Raw genomic sequence first — 16,858 nt, 5'->3', positions numbered from 1 at the left:
AGCATAAGACTAAACTGCAAAATAATATAGACCATAAAGGTAAGGTAACATGTAAGAAGAGGAAAGCATAGATAGGCCTGATTTATACAGGCGACGAACAACCAAAACCACCGCTGATTTTGAGTAGTGTTGTAGCTGAGTGGTGAATCTCTGTCTTCTCTTTCATTTCCTGGTTGTTTCTTCTTCCGTGGATCTTTCTTCTGGGTTTAACATGGGCCACAGCTTCCAAGGCGGGAAGAATAACTCCTACCATATCTCCTCCCATACCCGCATAAGCCCCCATAGCCACCCCCGTATCCACCACCATAACCACATAAGCCCCCATAGCCATATAAGCCTCCTAAATGGCCCCCATAGCCACCCCCGTATCCACCACCATAACCACATAAGCCCCCATAACCATATGAGCCTCCATAACCGCTTAAGCCCCCATAGCCATATGAGCCTCCTAAACGACCCCCATAGCCACCCCCGTATCCACCACCATAACCAGTTGAGCCACCCAAAACACCACCCGCAAATGAGCCCCCGGCTCCATAGGGCAGAGCTGGTAAGGTGCTTCCCACTATGGTGTGTTGAGGGGAAGTAGAGAGAGTTGGTCCTGGGAACAGCACCGAAACCGGTGGTGGATAGACCACTGCTGTCGAATCTCCACACGAGGTGATACAAGGCTCATTGCGGGCAACCACACATGGATCTGGGCAGATGTCAGGATAACACGGGCTGGGTCGGCAACACAGGTCAGACATCTTTTGTGATGGTCGTAAACCTGAAACACACAGAAGGGAGCAGAGGAAACTTAACACGATGTTGACAATGGAATAGGAGACTCACTGCTGGTGGTATATGGTAACATGGGCTATGTAGGTCCCTTTTTGCAGGCTTCGTATCTTGGTATTCTCATAAATATCCACACCAACCAGCCAGCCCCCAGTATTGCTGACATGGCTCCCCTCAGCTGTCTATTCTGAGAGGTCCGAACTGGTAGGTGCACACTGAGAATACCTACCCGATTTGGAGCCACAAAATGTTTTTTCTATATCTGAAAAAGAACCATAGAACTGCTTTTCAATCATTATATTGGAAATCTGATCCTCCATAGTTTTATGGAAACGGTAGAGTCAGGTCATCTTCCAGGTAAACCTCTGTGACTCCAATGAAGTCAGCTGAAGATCTGGCAATGTGTATTTGTACAGAGAGTCAGAGTAGTGCAGTCTATTATCAAAGTGGACTGAAGCTGAGATTTGTCATCATTTTGCAAGGAATTTCCATGTCCAATCTCAAATGATAATTTTTGGGAATGGGGACCAAATCCCATATGTAGATTTGAGAATCCCAACCAGATATTTTTAAAAGACAGCCATCCACCAATACCTGCAATTGACTAGCTTTTGTGCATAGCCCATGCAAAGACTCCTATGCAAAGAAAGATGCCCTCTGACCCAACATTTCTAACCTCACCCCATATTAGAGCATATTTAGTTCAAAGTTAAAACATTCACTAAATCAACAATTGGATCAATTGGAGCCAATTAGACTTACCAAGCTCACCAAGGGGAAAGAGTCGAAAGAAGTGGATAGAAGGTCCTGGAGTTGCAGGCACTTTTATACACCTTCTTAGCCAATGGGAAGGATAGTAGACACCCTCTATGTACTTGGACCTTGTCATTAACCCAATAAATTATTTTCTTAAATGGGCAACTCCTCTAATTATTGTAGTGGCTTTGATCATGGTTAATGATGACTAGTCAATTCCCAGTCCCACATAGGATCACATGCATGATGCAACTGGTGGTTCCCTTTCATCTTGAATCTTTATGGTCCTGATATCGTCATGGTATCATCCCACTGACTTTCTTGGTGTCAAGGGACTAAATCTAGCTCCGTTTCTTTAATTCTGCTTTGAATAACTTCAGAGTATGAGGGTGACTCAGGGGTGTATCACTAGTCCAATCTGCTGTCATGCACAGGATTCCTTGTTAGTTCTTTGTATCCAGACTAGTATCTAATTAGCGGAAAGGTGGAGTTTACCCTTGGCACTCCTTGGAGGATCGGAGGTATTACTTTGCATGCTTGGAATATCTACCCATAACGATTCACTATGTGTTTGTGCCAACATGCTTTTGACATCCATGGATGTCTTTTCAATCAGTTCAATAGCCTTCAAACCAGGCCTATGGGTCACAATACTCTCCTGGATTCACAACCAGTACATGACCTATGGACAATGTCAGGACCTGGTAAACCTTCAAAGTAGAGTTGAAGCAGTATCAAAATGGTGCCTATTCTTTTGTGTTCTAGCTGTGCCCAGAGATAACACTTGGTCTAATGTGCTTAGACATTCCAGTCTGGAGACATGATCAGTGCTTTAGAATCAAGGACTCAGGTGATGAACAAAATAGAATACAGAAGCTTTGCTTACTGCAGTTATTTCCCTGAGTTGCATGGAAAAGTGGCAGTAGATGAAAGGAAGGAGTGCAGTGTTGTTTAAAGGATTAGGATTAAAATCTTGGAACTGCACCTGCATTCATAACCTAACAAGTCAGTGTTGTTCTTCAGGGACAATGTTCCTCACACAGCCTGGGGAGAATACCATGAGAGATGGAAATAAAGTCTACTTAGTCATGGGGAGCTGGGGCGGGGGGGGGGGCGGAGCGTGGTTGAGGAATGAGCTTTCAGGAGAAATAAGACTAATCCAGAATCTCAGCAACCTTAGCACTAGGATGCAATTTCCTTCTCTTTTAGAAATCACCACCACCATCCTCAGAATGGTTTTTTAACTGCTATGGACATCCCTAGAATAGTTTCCTATTATCAGGGAAGCAGGAAGAACAAAAGACTCTATCAAGCTTCCAAGAGAAATCTCTTTGGATATCTAGGCACATAGAAATTGCTCAGTAGTGCCTCTGATCCTATATCTTTTTTGCAATAATACCCAGTAGCACCTCTGTCAGAGAAGTTCACCTAGGAAAGGTTTAGCTACTGTGTTAGTAGGCACTGGGCAACATTCTCATATGGATAAGTAGATTGGAATCTCCCCAGAATGAGGAATTTATGATCACCAACCTTTTCCCATATGGGGAGATGAAAGAGTGGGAGGTTATCAGTTTACCCAAGTTCACTTGTGGTTAAACACAAGGCCAAGATTTTCAAAAGTCCCTGGTGATATTGGTGCCCAACATCACCCACCTTGTTATTCCCGGTTTTCCAAAATGCTCAGTTCCTATTCAGTTCCCTGTCTAAAGCGGGCATCAGAAATCACCAGTCACTTTTGAAATCCTTGACTTTTGGGTCTTAATGTTTTACACTGAAGGACACTGGAGCTTTCAAGTAGAATCAGAACAGCGTGCCTAAAGAATTGAGGATGCTTTTCCTGCAAACAAAAAAAGAATGCACAGAACAGTTAGAGCTGGAATGCCCAGCAAAGCATTACTTGAAGTGGAGAGCCAGATTTCCAGCATGTGTACAGTGCAGAAATGTCATTGGGGTTGATTCAAGACTCCCAAGCCTGTAGGTCCCTTCACGGCTAAGTTCCTAAGCATGATAGAATGAAATTAACCCTAGAGTAGAGAGACCAGCCTAGAGACCTCCGCTCCACTTCAATCCCCTTTAGCAATACTTGCAATGTTACGAGGAACCTAAATGGGGCATAGTCTTTTTGCTCTCCCTGTCTGGAGGAGACGATTGCAAACTTCAGGGCTTTATTTCATGGAAACTCAACTTATTGGAAATATGGCCTTGAATTGTATTGGGCTTGGCATCAGGGCCCCTTCCAAATAGCAGCAGGTGGGCATAAAATCATGCAGAATAAAGTCTCCCCACCTAACTAGTGCGATCTCAGAGTAAATTCCCAATTAGACACCATACTGGATTTGACGAACTACCTTGGACTCTTGTGCATGGCATGAGTGAGAATTATAATCCTAAACAGTGATCATAACATTTTCCAGTAATGGGTGGAATTATTTGTGCAAACTATTTTGTTTTATAATTGACAAGCACTTCCTGCACCCAGGGTGTCCCATAGCCTTCTTGTGGGCTAAAACTGTGTACAAATATGCCCCCAACTCAGGGTTCTGCTAATCGCTTCTCTTGACTTATCATCATAGGTGAACTGGGAAATCTGATTTAATTCAGTCGTTCTATAAATATGTCAATGTTGCTGTACTGAAGTGGTTCTCAAACTTTTGTACTGGTGACCCCTTGCACACAGCAAGCCTCTGAGTGCGACCCCCCCTTATAAATTAAAAACACTTTTTTATAGACTTAACACCATTATTAATGCTGGAAGCAAACTGGGGCTTGGGATGGAGGCTGACAGCTTGCAACCCCCCATATAATGACCTCGTGACCCCCTGAGGGGTCGAGAACCCCTGCTCTACTGATAGTTTAACTTTTGACTGATTCTTGCAGAGAACTTTGTGATTCTTGGCATTGTTAAGGGTTTTTTCCCCCCCATAAAAGTTTCTTTTTACTTAGTAAGTTGCAGGCATTGGTGGATTTTGTATTTAAAAATATAAAGCTGCTAATTTCTAAGCCAAACAGAATATTGAGAGCACGAATTCTGCTTAATTTTACATGAGAATTGGGCATTCTCATCCTTAGAGAAGACTAACAAATCTCAGGCTAAAGCTACTTTGATATTTGAGAACATTACTCTGTGTACATGGAAACATACATGGCTAACTCATGTGAGTCAACATATTTACACCAGTTTAGGATCTCACCCTATTATTTCCATTTAACTATGGTGAATGTCTTTCATCTACATGAAACAACACTGACAAGGGATTATTTTAACTTATTTCTGGTGGACAGGAGTCCTATCCACTGGAAATTTCACTGAAGCTGAAATGTGAAAAATTCCCCAGTCTTCTGCATCTCAACCCATTAATTTACATGTGCACAAAGTAAATTGAAAGTGCATGTAATATATAAGATTTGTAGTATTTGAAACACATTTTGCACTGGTGTCAATGATTGCTCCCTAGCTGGATTCTAACCTCTGTCTGTCACTATAAATGCCAAAACCAGAGAAAAGAGGAGAGGAATTTTCTTTTCTTTTATGCAAAATCGGGCCACAAACTTGCAGAAGCTTACACAGCTGCTAACCTTGAACCATGTCAGAAGCCTCTGAAGTTCAAACACACAAATCCCATGTTTGAAGTGAAGGATGTGTATTGGTCTTCCAGGAACAGAGCCTTAGAAGATTTTGTGAGAGGTGAAACAAGCCATGTTTTAGAACTTATTAATGAGCTGTCAACTGGAGGAAATGTCTGAGTCTACTAAAAGAATCTTTCAGATTTTTTTCCAAGGAGAGTTGCACTCACACACACTTAAAAATTCTACTCAGTTAGATAAAAGATATATTAAAGTGTAAGATGAGGGTCATTATTTTGAGCCCCATGTATACAATATTTAGAACAGGGAAATATATTAAAGTTGAAAGGCATTTCTTTCTTTCCAACCTATCCTCTGTTTGTCAGAGGATGGAAAGAGATCACTTGATCATTGCCTGTTAGGTTCACTCCCTCTGGGGCACCTGGCATTGGCCACTGTCGGAAGACAGGATACTGGGCTAGATGGACCTTTGATCTGACCCGGTACGGCTGTTCTTATGTTCTTATGATATGTAGTTAGACCAGTGGTCCCCAAAATGTCAGGGTCATGCACCCCAACCCCCGTTCCTGGTCCCCGACCTGGATCCAGGCCCAGGAGTGGGGATGCGGCTCCTGGAGTTTGGGGATGCGGATAAGGGGGCTGAGGCTTGGGTGGTTCTGGGCCCGGGAATGGAGTGGTAACTGGGGCCAAGGTTGGGGCTAGGGCCAGCAGCGGGGGCGGAGCTGTGGCCGGAGGCGGAGGCTGGGCACGGAACCGAGGCTGTGGCTGGGGGCGGGGTAGGAGCAGAGCTCAGAGTGGGGCTAAGAGAGTCTCCTTCCTTGTCCCCCTGTGGGGGCTGGCCTGCGCTCCGGTGCACCCCCTCCCCAAAATGTTCCCTCTCCCAGTGGAGTACCCCACAGTCTGGGGACGTCTGAGTTAGACGGTGCTGTAACGATATCTCTGCAGGAAGGAAAACTCCCATTCAATAGCACCAGTAGTGAAATGTGTAAGAGGGAAATTCCCTCCGGTTCAGAGGACCTGCCCAATGCTATTGACCAATTAATGTACTTCTGTACAGAGGAGAATTTCAGCCAGAGTGTTTTGGAGAGAAAGAATGGAGGGGAAAGGAAAACCAGAAGGCCGATACTATGATGCAGCAAAATTTTTAATGGGAATGAGCAGTGCAGTTTATACTTTACAGAGGGAATTAAAGCAGAGTACTGAGAATGTATTTTCAGTGTTACAATAAGAGCTACAACCAGTCACCAGCTCCAAGGTGATGCATTTCACACAAGATATTCTACTTTCTTTCTTGAAGCTGTAGAGTTTGAAAATCAGGTCCCGTCTTTAACCATATTTTTTTACCTCCGCATCAAATAGGACAAAAGCACAATATAAGCATAAGACTAAACTGCAAAATAATATAGACCATAAAGCTAAGGTAACATGTAACAAGAGGAAAGCATAGATAGGCCTGATTCATAGAGGTGACGAGCAACCAAAACCACCACTGATTTTGAGTAGTGTTATAGCTGAGTGGTGAATCTCTGTCTTCTCTTTCATTTCCTAGTTGTTTCTTCTTCCGTGGATCTTTCTTCTGGGTTTAACATGGGCCACAGCTTCCAAGGCGGGAAGAATAACTCCTACCATATCTCTTCCCATACCCGCATAAGCCCCCATAGCCACCCCCGTATCCACCACCATAACCACATAAGCCCCCATAGCCATATAAGCCTCCTAAATGGCCCCCATAGCCACCCCCGTATCCACCACCATAACTACATAAGCCCCCATAACCATATGAACCTCCATAACCGCTTAAGCCCCCATAGCCATATGAGCCTCCTAAACGACCCCCGTAGCCTCCCCCGTATCCACCACCATAACCAGTTGAGCCACCCAAAACACCACCCGCAAATGAGCCCCCGGCTCCATAGGGCAGAGCTGGTAAGGTGCTTCCCACTATGGTGTGTTGAGGGGAAGTAGAGAGAGTTGGTCCTGGAAACAGCACCGAAACCGGTGGTGGATAGACCACTGCTGTCGAATCTCCACAAGAGGTGATACAAGGCTCATTGCGGGCAACCACACATGGATCTGGGCAGATGTCAGGATAACACGGGCTGGGTCGGCAACACAGGTCAGACATCTTTTGTGATGGTCGTAAACCTGAAACACACAGAAGGGAGCAGAGGAAACTTAACACGCTGTTGACAGTGGAATAGGAGACTCACTACTGGTGGTATATGGTAACATGGGCTATGTAGGTCCCTTTTTGCAGGCTTCGTATCTGAGTATTCTCATAGATATCCACACCAACCAGCCAGCCACCAGTATTGCTGACATAGCTCCCCTCAGCTGTCTTTTCTGTGAGGTCCGAACTGGTAGGTGCACACTGAGAATACTCACCCGATTGGGAGCCACAAGTAAAATAGGAAAGGGAATGCCTACTCTCAGGATCTGCCTGGGATTAAAAGGGGAAGTTAGACGTCTTAGTCTCTCTGTGGGTTTGGTCTGAGGAGATTCAAGGATAGGTTTCCAATACAGCGAGGATTAGTGAGTGCTGAGCCCTTTTGAGATTCTGGTTCCATTGGACTTGCCCAAGATCTCACAGGAAATCTGTGCCAGAGAACAAGTCCCGACACAGATTTTCTGAGGCCCTATTTGTGCCATGGCCACAAGACCTTCCATTCCCACCAGCCCCTGAAGGATGAGTGAAAATCATAGAGACTAATTCCTAACCCACAATAGAGAATATTCCCATCATGGATGGCTGCAATTTCCAAACCAGTTTAGATAATTATGGAGATGCAGTAAATTATTCGTGTGTTCTTGTTAAACCAGTTTAACACAGGATGTAGACCCCTCAGATGGTCTAAATCATCGTACTTACCTTTCACTCAAATGTACTACTTTGACTTACACCAGCTAAAGATCTGGATCTAATATTGTGTATTGTACCAGTAAAAGAGGAAAATATTGCCACATTGCGTCAGATCAGTGGTTCATCTCATCAAGTATATTATCTCCAGTAATGTGCAGCATCACAAGCCTAAGTTTAAGGTATAAGAATCCTGAAGTTGTTCACTAGGGAGTAAACTGCCCTTAAGGTGCCTTTAATCCATATCCACCTGAAGCAGAGGCTAGCTTTGCCATGAAGGGGCATTATATATATATACTCTGAGTTTTTTCTATATCTGAAAAAGAACCATAGAACTGCTTTTCAATCATTATATTGGAAATCTGATCTCCATAGTTTTATGGAAACGGTAGAGTCAGATCATCACCCAGGTAAACCTCTGTGTCTCCAATGAAGTCAGCTGAAGATCTGGCAATGTGTATTTGTACAGAGAGTCAGAGTAGTGCAGTCTATTATCAAGTTGGACTGAAGCTGAGATTTGTCATCATTCTGCAAGGAATTTCCATGCCCAATTTCAAATGATAAATTTTTGGGAATGGGGTCCATCCCATATGTAGATTTGAAAATCCCAACCAGATATTTTTAAAAGACAGCATCCACCAATACCTTCAATTGACTAGCTACAGAAAGACTCCTATGCAAAGAAAGATGCCCTCTGTCCAACATTTCTAACCTCACCCCATATTAGAGCAGATTTAGTTCAAAGTTAAAACATTCACTAAATCAACAATTGGATCAATTGGAGCCAATTAGACTTACCAAGCTCACCAAGGGGAAAGAGTCGAAAGAAGTGGATAGAAGATCATGGAGTTGCAGGCACTTTTATACACCTTCTTAGCCAATGGGAAGGATAGTAGACACCCTCTATGTACTTGGACCTTGTCATTAACCCAACAAATTATTTTCTTAAATGTGCAACTCCTCTAATTATTGTAGTGGCTTTGATCATGGTTAATGATGACTAGTCAATTCCCAGTCCCACATAGGATGACATGCATGATGCTACTGGTGGTTCCCTTTCATCTTGAATCTTTATGGGCCTGATATTGTCATGGTATCATCCCACTGACTTTCTTGGTGTCTAAAAGGGACTAAATCTAGCTCCGTTTCTAAAATTCTGCTTTGAATAACTTCAGAGTATGAGGGTGACTCAGAGGTGTATCAATAGTACAATCTGCTGTCATGCACAGGATTCCATGTTAGTTCTTTGTATCCAGACTAGTATCTAATTAGCGGAAAGGTGGAGTTTACCCTTGGCACTCCTTGGAGGATCGGAGGTATTGCTTTGCATGCTTGGAATATCTACCCATAACTATTCACTGTGCGTTTGTGCCAACATGCTTTTGAAATCCATGGATGTCTTTTCAATCAATTAAATAGCCTTCAAACCAGGCCTATGGGTCACAATACTCTCCTGGATTCACAACCAGTACATGCCCTATGAACAACTTCAATACCTGGTAAACCTTCAAAGTAGAATTGAAGCAGTATCAAAATGGTGCCTATTCTTTTGTGTTCTAGCTGTGCCCAGAGATAACACTCGGTTTAATGTGCTTAGACATTCCAGTCTGGAGACATGATCAATGCTTCAGAATCAAGGAGTCAGGTGATGAACAAAATTGAATAAACAAGCTTTGCTTACAGCAGGGTTGTTTAAAGGTTAAGGATTAAAATCTTGGAACTGCACCTGCATTCATAACCTAACAAGTCAGTGTTAATCTTCAGGGACAATGTTCCTCACAAAGCCTGGGAAGAATACCATGAGAGATGGAAATAAAGTCTACTTAGTCATGGGGAGCTGGGGGGGGCGGGGCATGGTTGAGGAATGAGCTTTCAGGAGAAATAAGACTAATCGAGAATCTGAGCAACCTTAGGACTAGGATGCAATTTCCTTCTCTTTTAGAAATCACCACCACCATCGTCAGAATGGTTTTTTAACTGCTATGGACATCCCTAGAATAGTTTCCTATTATCAGGGAAGCAGGAAGAACAAAAGACTCTATCAAGCTTCCAAGAGAAATCTCTTTGGATATCTAGGCACATAGAAATTGCTCAGTAGTGCCTCTGGTCCTATATCTTTTGTGCAATAATACCCAGTAGCACCTCTGTCAGAGAAGTTCACCTAGGAAAGGTTTAGCTACTGTGTTAGTAGGCACTGGGCAACATTCTCATATGGATAAGTAGATTGGAATCTCCCCAGAATGAGGAATTTATTATCACCAACCTTTTCCCATATGGGGAGATGAAAGAGGGGGAGGTTATCAGTTTACCCAAGTTCACTTGTGGTTAAACACAAGGCCAAGATTTTCAAAAGTCCCTGGTGATATTGGTGCCCAACATCACCCACCTTGTTATTCCCGGTTTTCCAAAATGCTCAGTTCCTATTCAGTTCCCTGTGTCAAGCGGGCATCAGAAATCACCAGTCACTTTTGAAATCCTTGGCTTTTGGGTCTTAATATTTTACACTGAAGGACACTGGAGCTTTCAAGTAGAATCAGAACAGCCTGCTAAAAAATGTACAAGCGTGCCTAAAGAATTGAAGATGCTTTTCCTGCAAACAAAAAAAGAATGCACAGAACAGTTAGAGCTGGAATGCCTAGCAATGCATTACTTGAAGTGGAGAGCCAGATTTCCAGCATGTGTACAGTGCAGAAATGTCATTGGGGTTGATTCAAGACTCCCAAGCCTGTAGGTCCCTTCACGGCTAAGTTCCTAAGCATGACAGAATGAAATTAACCCTAGAGTAGAGACCAGCCTAGAGACCTTCGCTCCACTTCAATCCCCTTTAGCAGTACTTACAATGTTACGAGGAACCTAAATGGGGCATAGTCTTTTTGCTCTCCCTGTCTGGAGGAGACGATTGCAACCTTCAGGGCCTTATTTGAAGGAAACTCAACTTATTGGAAATATGGCCTTGAATTGTATTGGGCTTGGCATCAGGGCCCCTTCTAAATAGCAGCAGGTGGGCATAAAATCATGCAGAATAAAGTCTCCCCACCTAACTAGTGCGATCTCAGAGTAAATTCCGAATTAGACACCATACTGGATTTGAAGAACTACATTGGACTCTTGTGCATGGCATGAGTGAGAATTATAATCCTAAACAGTGATCATAACATTTTCCAGTAATGGGCGGAATTATTTGTGCAAACTATTTTGTTTTATAATTGACAAGCAGTTCCTGCACCCAGGGTGTCCCATAGCCTTCTTGTGGGCTAAAACTGCGTACAAATATGCCCCCAACTCAGGGATCTGCTAATCGCTTCTCTTGACTTATCATCATAGGTGAACTGGGGAAATCTGATTTAATTCAGACGTTCTATAAATATGTCAATGTTGCTGTACTGCAGTGGTTCTCAAACTTTTGTACTGGTGACCCCTTTCACACAGCAAGCCTCTGGGTGCGACCCCCACCCCTTATAAATTAAAAACACTTTTTATAGACTTAACACCATTATTAATGCTGGAAGCAAAGTGGGGTTTGAGATGGAGGCTGACAGCTTGCAACCCCCCATGTAATAACCTCGTGACCCCATGAGGGGTCTGACCTGGTACGGCCGTTCTTATGTTCTTATGATATGTACTTAGACCAGTGGTCCCCAAAATGTCAGGGTCACGCACCCCAACCCCCGTCCATGGCCCCCGACCTGGATCCAGGCCCAGGAGTGGGGATGCAGCTCCTGGAGTTTGGGGATGCGGATAAGGGGGCTGAGGCTTGGTTGGTTCTGGGCCCGGGAACAGAGTGGCAACCGGGGTCAAGGTTGGGGCTAGGGCCAGCAGCGGGGGCGGAGCTGTGGCCGGAGGTGGAGGATGGGCACGCAACCGAGGCTGTGCCTGGGGGCGGGGTAGGAGCAGAGCTCAGAGTGGGGATAAGTGTGGATCCTTCCCTTTCCCCTGTGGGGGCTGGCCTGGGCTCCGGTGCACCCCCTCTCCCAAATATTCCCTCTCCCAGTGGGGAGTACCCCACAGTCTGGGGACATCTGAGTTAGATGGTGTTGTAACGATATCTCTGCAGGAAGGAAAACTCCCATTCAATAGCACCAGTAATGAAATGTGTAAGAGGGAAATTCCCTCCGGTTCAGAGGACCTGCCCAATGCTATTGACCAATTAATGTACATCTGTACAAGGGAGAATTTCAGCCAGAGTGTTTTGGAGAGAAAGAATGGAGGGGAAAGGAAAACCAGAAGGCCGATACTATGATGCAGCATAATTTTTAATGGGAATGAGCAGTGCAGTTTACACTTTACAGAAGGAATTAATGCAGAGCACTGAAAATGTATTTTCAGGGTTACAATAAGAGCTACAACCAGTCACCAGCTCCAAGGTGATGCATTTCACACAAGCTATTCTACTTTCTTTCTTGAAGCTGTAGAGTTTGAAAGTCAGGTCCCGTCTTAAACCATTTTTTTTTCTCCTCCGCATCAAATAGGACAAAAGCACAATATGAGCATAAGACTAAACTGCAAAATAATATAGACCATAAAGCTAAGGTAACATGTAACAAGAGGAAAGCATAGATAGGCCTGATTTATAGAGGCGACGAGCAACCAAAACCACCACTGATTTTGAGTAGTGTTGTAGCTGAGTGGTGAATCTCTGTCTTCTCTTTTATTTCCTGGTTGTTTCTTCTTCCGTGGATCTTTCTTCTGGGTTTAACATGGGCCACAGCTTCCAAGGCGGGAAGAATAACTCCTACCATATCTCTTCCCATATCCGCATAAGCCCCCATAGCCACCCCCGTATCCACCACCATAACCACATAAGCCCCCATAGCCATATAAGCCTCCTAAATGACCCCCATAGCCACCCCCGTATCCACCACCATAACTACATAAGCCCCCATAACCATATGAGCCTCCATAACCGCTTAAGCCCCCATAGCCATATGAGCCTCCTAAACGACCCCCATAGCCACCCCCGTATCCACCACCATAACCAGTTGAGCCACCCAAAACACCACCCGCAAATGAGCCCCCGGCTCCATAGGGTAGAGCTGGCAAGGTGCTTCCCACTATGGTGTGTTGAGGAGAAGTAGAGAGAGTTGGTCCTGGGAACAGCACCGAAACCGGTGGTGGATAGACCACTGCTGTCGAATCTCCACACGAGGTGATACAAGGCTCATTGCGGGCAACCACACATGGATCTGGGCAGATGTCAGGATAACACGGGCTGGGTCGGCAACACAGGTCAGACATCTTTTGTGATGGTCGTAAACCTGAAACACACAGAAGGGAGCAGAAGAAACAACACGCTGTTGACAATGGAATAGGTGACTCATTGCTGGTGGTATATGGTAACATGGGCTATGTAGGTCCCTTTTTGCAGGCTTCGTATCTGATTATTCTCATAGATATCCACACCAACCAGCCAGCCGCCAGTATTGCTGACATAGCTCCCCTCAGCTGTCTTTTCTGAGGGGTCCGAACTGGTAGGTGCACATTGAGAATACCCACCCGATTAGAACCCACATGTAAAATAGGAAAGGCAATGCCTGCTCTCAGGATCTGCCTGGGATTAAAAGGGGAAGTTAGATGTCTTAGTCTCTCTGTGGGTTTGGTCTGAGGAGATTCAAGGATAGGTTTCCGATACAGCGAGGATTAGTGAGTGCTGAGCCCTTTTGAGATTCTGGTTCCATTGGACTTGCCCAAGATCGCACAGGAAATCTGTGCCAGAGAACAAGTCCCGACAGATTTTCTGAGGCCATATTTGTGCCATGGCTACATGACCTTCCGTTCCCACCAGCCCCTGAAGGATGAGTAAAAATCACAGAGACTAATTCCTAACCCACAATAGAGAATATTTCCATCATGGATGGCTGCAATTTCCAAACCAGTTTAGAGAATTATGGAGATGCAGTAAATTATTCAAGTGTTCTTGTTAAACCAGGTTAACACAGGATGTAGACCCCTCAGATGGTCTAAATCATCGTACTTACCTTTCACTCAAATGTACTACTTTGACTTACACCAGCTAAAGATCTGGATCTAAAGTTGTGAGTTGTACCAGTAAAAGAGTAAAATATTGCCACATTGCGTCAGTTCAGTGGTTCATCTAATCAAGTATATTATCTCCAGTAATGTGCAGCATCACAAGCCTCAGTTTAAGGTATAAGAATACTGAAGTTGCCCACTAGGGAGTAAACTGCCCTTAAAGTGCCTTTAATCCTAACCCACCTGAAGCAGAGGCTAGCTTTGCCATGAAGGGACATATATACATGTATATATACTCTGAGTTTTTTCTATATCTGAAAAAGAACCATAGAACTGCTTTTCAATCATTATATTGGAAATCTGATCTCCATAGTTTTATGGAAACGGTAGAGTCAGATCATCTTCCAGGTAAACCTCTGTGACTCCAATGAAGTCAGCTGAACATCTGGCAATGTGTATTTATAGAAAGAGTCAGAGAAGTGCAGTCTATTATCAAGGTGGACTAAAGCTGAGATTTGTCATAATTCTGCAAGGAATTTCCATGTCCACTCTCAAATGATAATTTTTGGGAATGGGGACCATATCCCATATGTAGATTGGAAAATCCCAACCAGATATTTTTAAAAGACAGCATCCACCAATACCTGCAATTGACTAGTTACAGAAAGACTCCTATGCAAAGAAAAATGCCCTCTGTCCTAACATTTCTAACCTCACCCCATATTAGAGCAGATTTAGTTCAAAGTTAAAACATTCACTAAATCAACAATTGGATCAATTGGAGCCAATTAGACTTACCAAGCTCGCCAAGGGGAAAGAGTCGAAAGAAGTGGATAGAAGGTCCTGGAGTTGCAGGCACTTTTATACACCTTCTTAGCCAATGGGAAGGATAGTAGACACCCTCTATGTACTTGGACCTTGTCATTAACCCAACAAATTATTTTCTTAAATGTGCAACTCCTCTAATTATTGTAGTGGCTTTGATCATGTTTAATGATGACTAGTCAATTCCCAGTCCCACATAGCATCACATGCATGATGCTACTGGTGGTTCCCTTTCATCTTGAATCTTTATGGGCCTGATATCTTTCTTGGTATCATCCCACTGACTTTCTTGGTGTCAAAAAGGGATTAAATCTAGCTCCGTTTCTTTAATTCTGCTTTGAATAACTTCAGAGTATGAGGGTGACTCAGGGGTGTATCACTAGTCCAATCTGCTGTCATGCACAGGATTCCATGTTAGTTCTTTGTATCTAGACTAGTATCTAATTAGCGGCAAGGTGGAGTTTACCCTTGGCACTCCTTGGAGGATCGGAGGTATTACTTTGCATGCTTGGAATATCTACCCATAACTATTCACTATGTGTTTGTGCCAACATGCTTTTGAAATCCAGGGATGTCTTTTCAATCAGTTCAATAGCCTTCAAACTAGGCCTATGAGTCACAATACTCTCCTGGATTCACAACCAGTACATGACCTATGAACAACTTCAGTACCTGGTAAACCTTCAAAGTAGAGTTGAAGCAGTATCAAAATGGTGCCAATTCTTTCGTGTTCTAGCTGTGCCCAGAGATAACACTTGGTCTAATGTGCTTAGACATTCCATTCTGCAGACATGATCAATGCTTTAGAATCAAGGACTCAGGTGATGAACAAAATAGAATACAGAAGCTTTGCTTACTGCAGTTATTTCCCTGAGTTGCATGAAAAAGTGGCAGTAGATGAAAGGAAGGACATCCCTAGAATAGTTTCCTATTATCAGGGAAGCAGGAAGAACAAAAGACTCTATCAAGCTTCCAAAAGAAATCTCTTTGGATATCTAGGCACATAGAAATTGCTCAGTAGTGCCTCTGGTCCTATATCTTTTGTGCAATAATACCCAGTAGCACCTCTGTCAGAGAAGTTCAGCTAGGAAAGGTTTAGCTACTGTGTTAGTAGGCACTGGGCAACATTCTCATATGCATAAGTAGATTGGAATCTCCCCAGAATGAGGAATTTATGATCACCACCCTTTTCCCATATGGGGAGATGAAAGTGGGGGAGGTTATCAGTTTACCCAAGTTCACTTGTGGTTAAACACAAGGCCAAGATTTTCAAAAGTCCCTGGTGATATTGGTGCCCAACATCACCCACCTTGTTATTCCCTGTTTTACAAAATGCTCAGTTCCTATTCAGTTCCCTGTCTCAAGCGGGCATCAGAAATCACCAGTCACTTTTGAAATTCTTGGCTTTTGGGTCTTAATGTTTTACACTGAAGGACACTGGAGCTTTCAAGTAGAGTCAGAACAGCCTGCTAAAAAATGTACAAGCGTGCCTAAAGAATTGAGGATGCTTTTCCTGCAAACAAAAAAAGAATGCACAGAACAGTTAGAGCTGGAATGCCCAGCAAAGCATTACTTGAAGTGGAGAGCCAGATTTCCAGCGTGTGTACAGTGCAGAAATGTCATTGGGGTTCATTCAAGACTCCCAAGCCTGTAGGTCCCTTCACGGCTAAGTTCCTAAGCATGACAGAATGAAATTAACCCTAGAGTAGAGACCAGCCTAGAGACCTCTGCTCCACTTTAATCCCCTTTAGCAGTACTTGCAATGTTACGAGGAATCTAAATGGGGCATAGTCTTTTTGCTCTCTCTGTCTGGAGGGGACGATTGCAACCTTCAGGGCCTTATTTGAAGGAAACTCAACTTATTGGAAATATGGCCTTGAATTGTATTGGGCTTGGCATCAGGGCCCCTTCCAAATAGCAGCAGGTGGGTATAAAATCATGCAGAATAAAGTCTCCCCACCTAACTAGTGCGATCTCAGAGTAAATTCCCAATTAGACACCATACTGGATTTGAAGAACTACCTTGGACTCTTGTGCATGGCATGAGTGAGAATTATAATCCTAAACAGTGATCATAACATTTTC

General features: G+C 43.8%; 3 protein-coding genes across 3 annotated transcripts; all 3 read right to left on the bottom strand.

Annotated features, from left to right (window-relative positions):
* Window positions 1-206: 206 nt before the first annotated feature.
* Window positions 207-756, bottom strand: LOC123352207 (scale keratin-like). The gene has a single exon (XM_044992024.1). It carries the CDS (start codon window positions 747-749, stop codon window positions 207-209), a length of 543 nt encoding a protein of 180 aa, XP_044847959.1. The 5' UTR covers window positions 750-756.
* Window positions 757-6,703: 5,947 nt separating this feature from the next.
* On the bottom strand, window positions 6,704-8,563 carry LOC123351507 (scale keratin-like). Its single transcript, XM_044990891.1, has 2 exons — window positions 8,446-8,563; window positions 6,704-7,266 (listed from the first exon to the last, which is right to left on the bottom strand). The coding sequence occupies exons 1-2, from the start codon at window positions 8,561-8,563 to the stop codon at window positions 6,704-6,706; spliced, it is 681 nt and encodes a 226-aa protein (XP_044846826.1).
* A 4,107-nt stretch (window positions 8,564-12,670) lies between these two features.
* On the bottom strand, window positions 12,671-13,220 carry LOC123352060 (scale keratin-like). Its single transcript, XM_044991772.1, has one exon. The coding sequence runs from the start codon at window positions 13,211-13,213 to the stop codon at window positions 12,671-12,673; it is 543 nt and encodes a 180-aa protein (XP_044847707.1). The 5' UTR covers window positions 13,214-13,220.
* Between the last annotated feature and the right edge of the window lie 3,638 nt (window positions 13,221-16,858).

Source organism: Mauremys mutica, chromosome 17 (assembly GCF_020497125.1).
Source record: "Mauremys mutica isolate MM-2020 ecotype Southern chromosome 17, ASM2049712v1, whole genome shotgun sequence".
NCBI lineage: Eukaryota > Metazoa > Chordata > Testudines > Geoemydidae > Mauremys > Mauremys mutica.
This window is presented reverse-complemented; position numbering and strand designations above follow the sequence as displayed.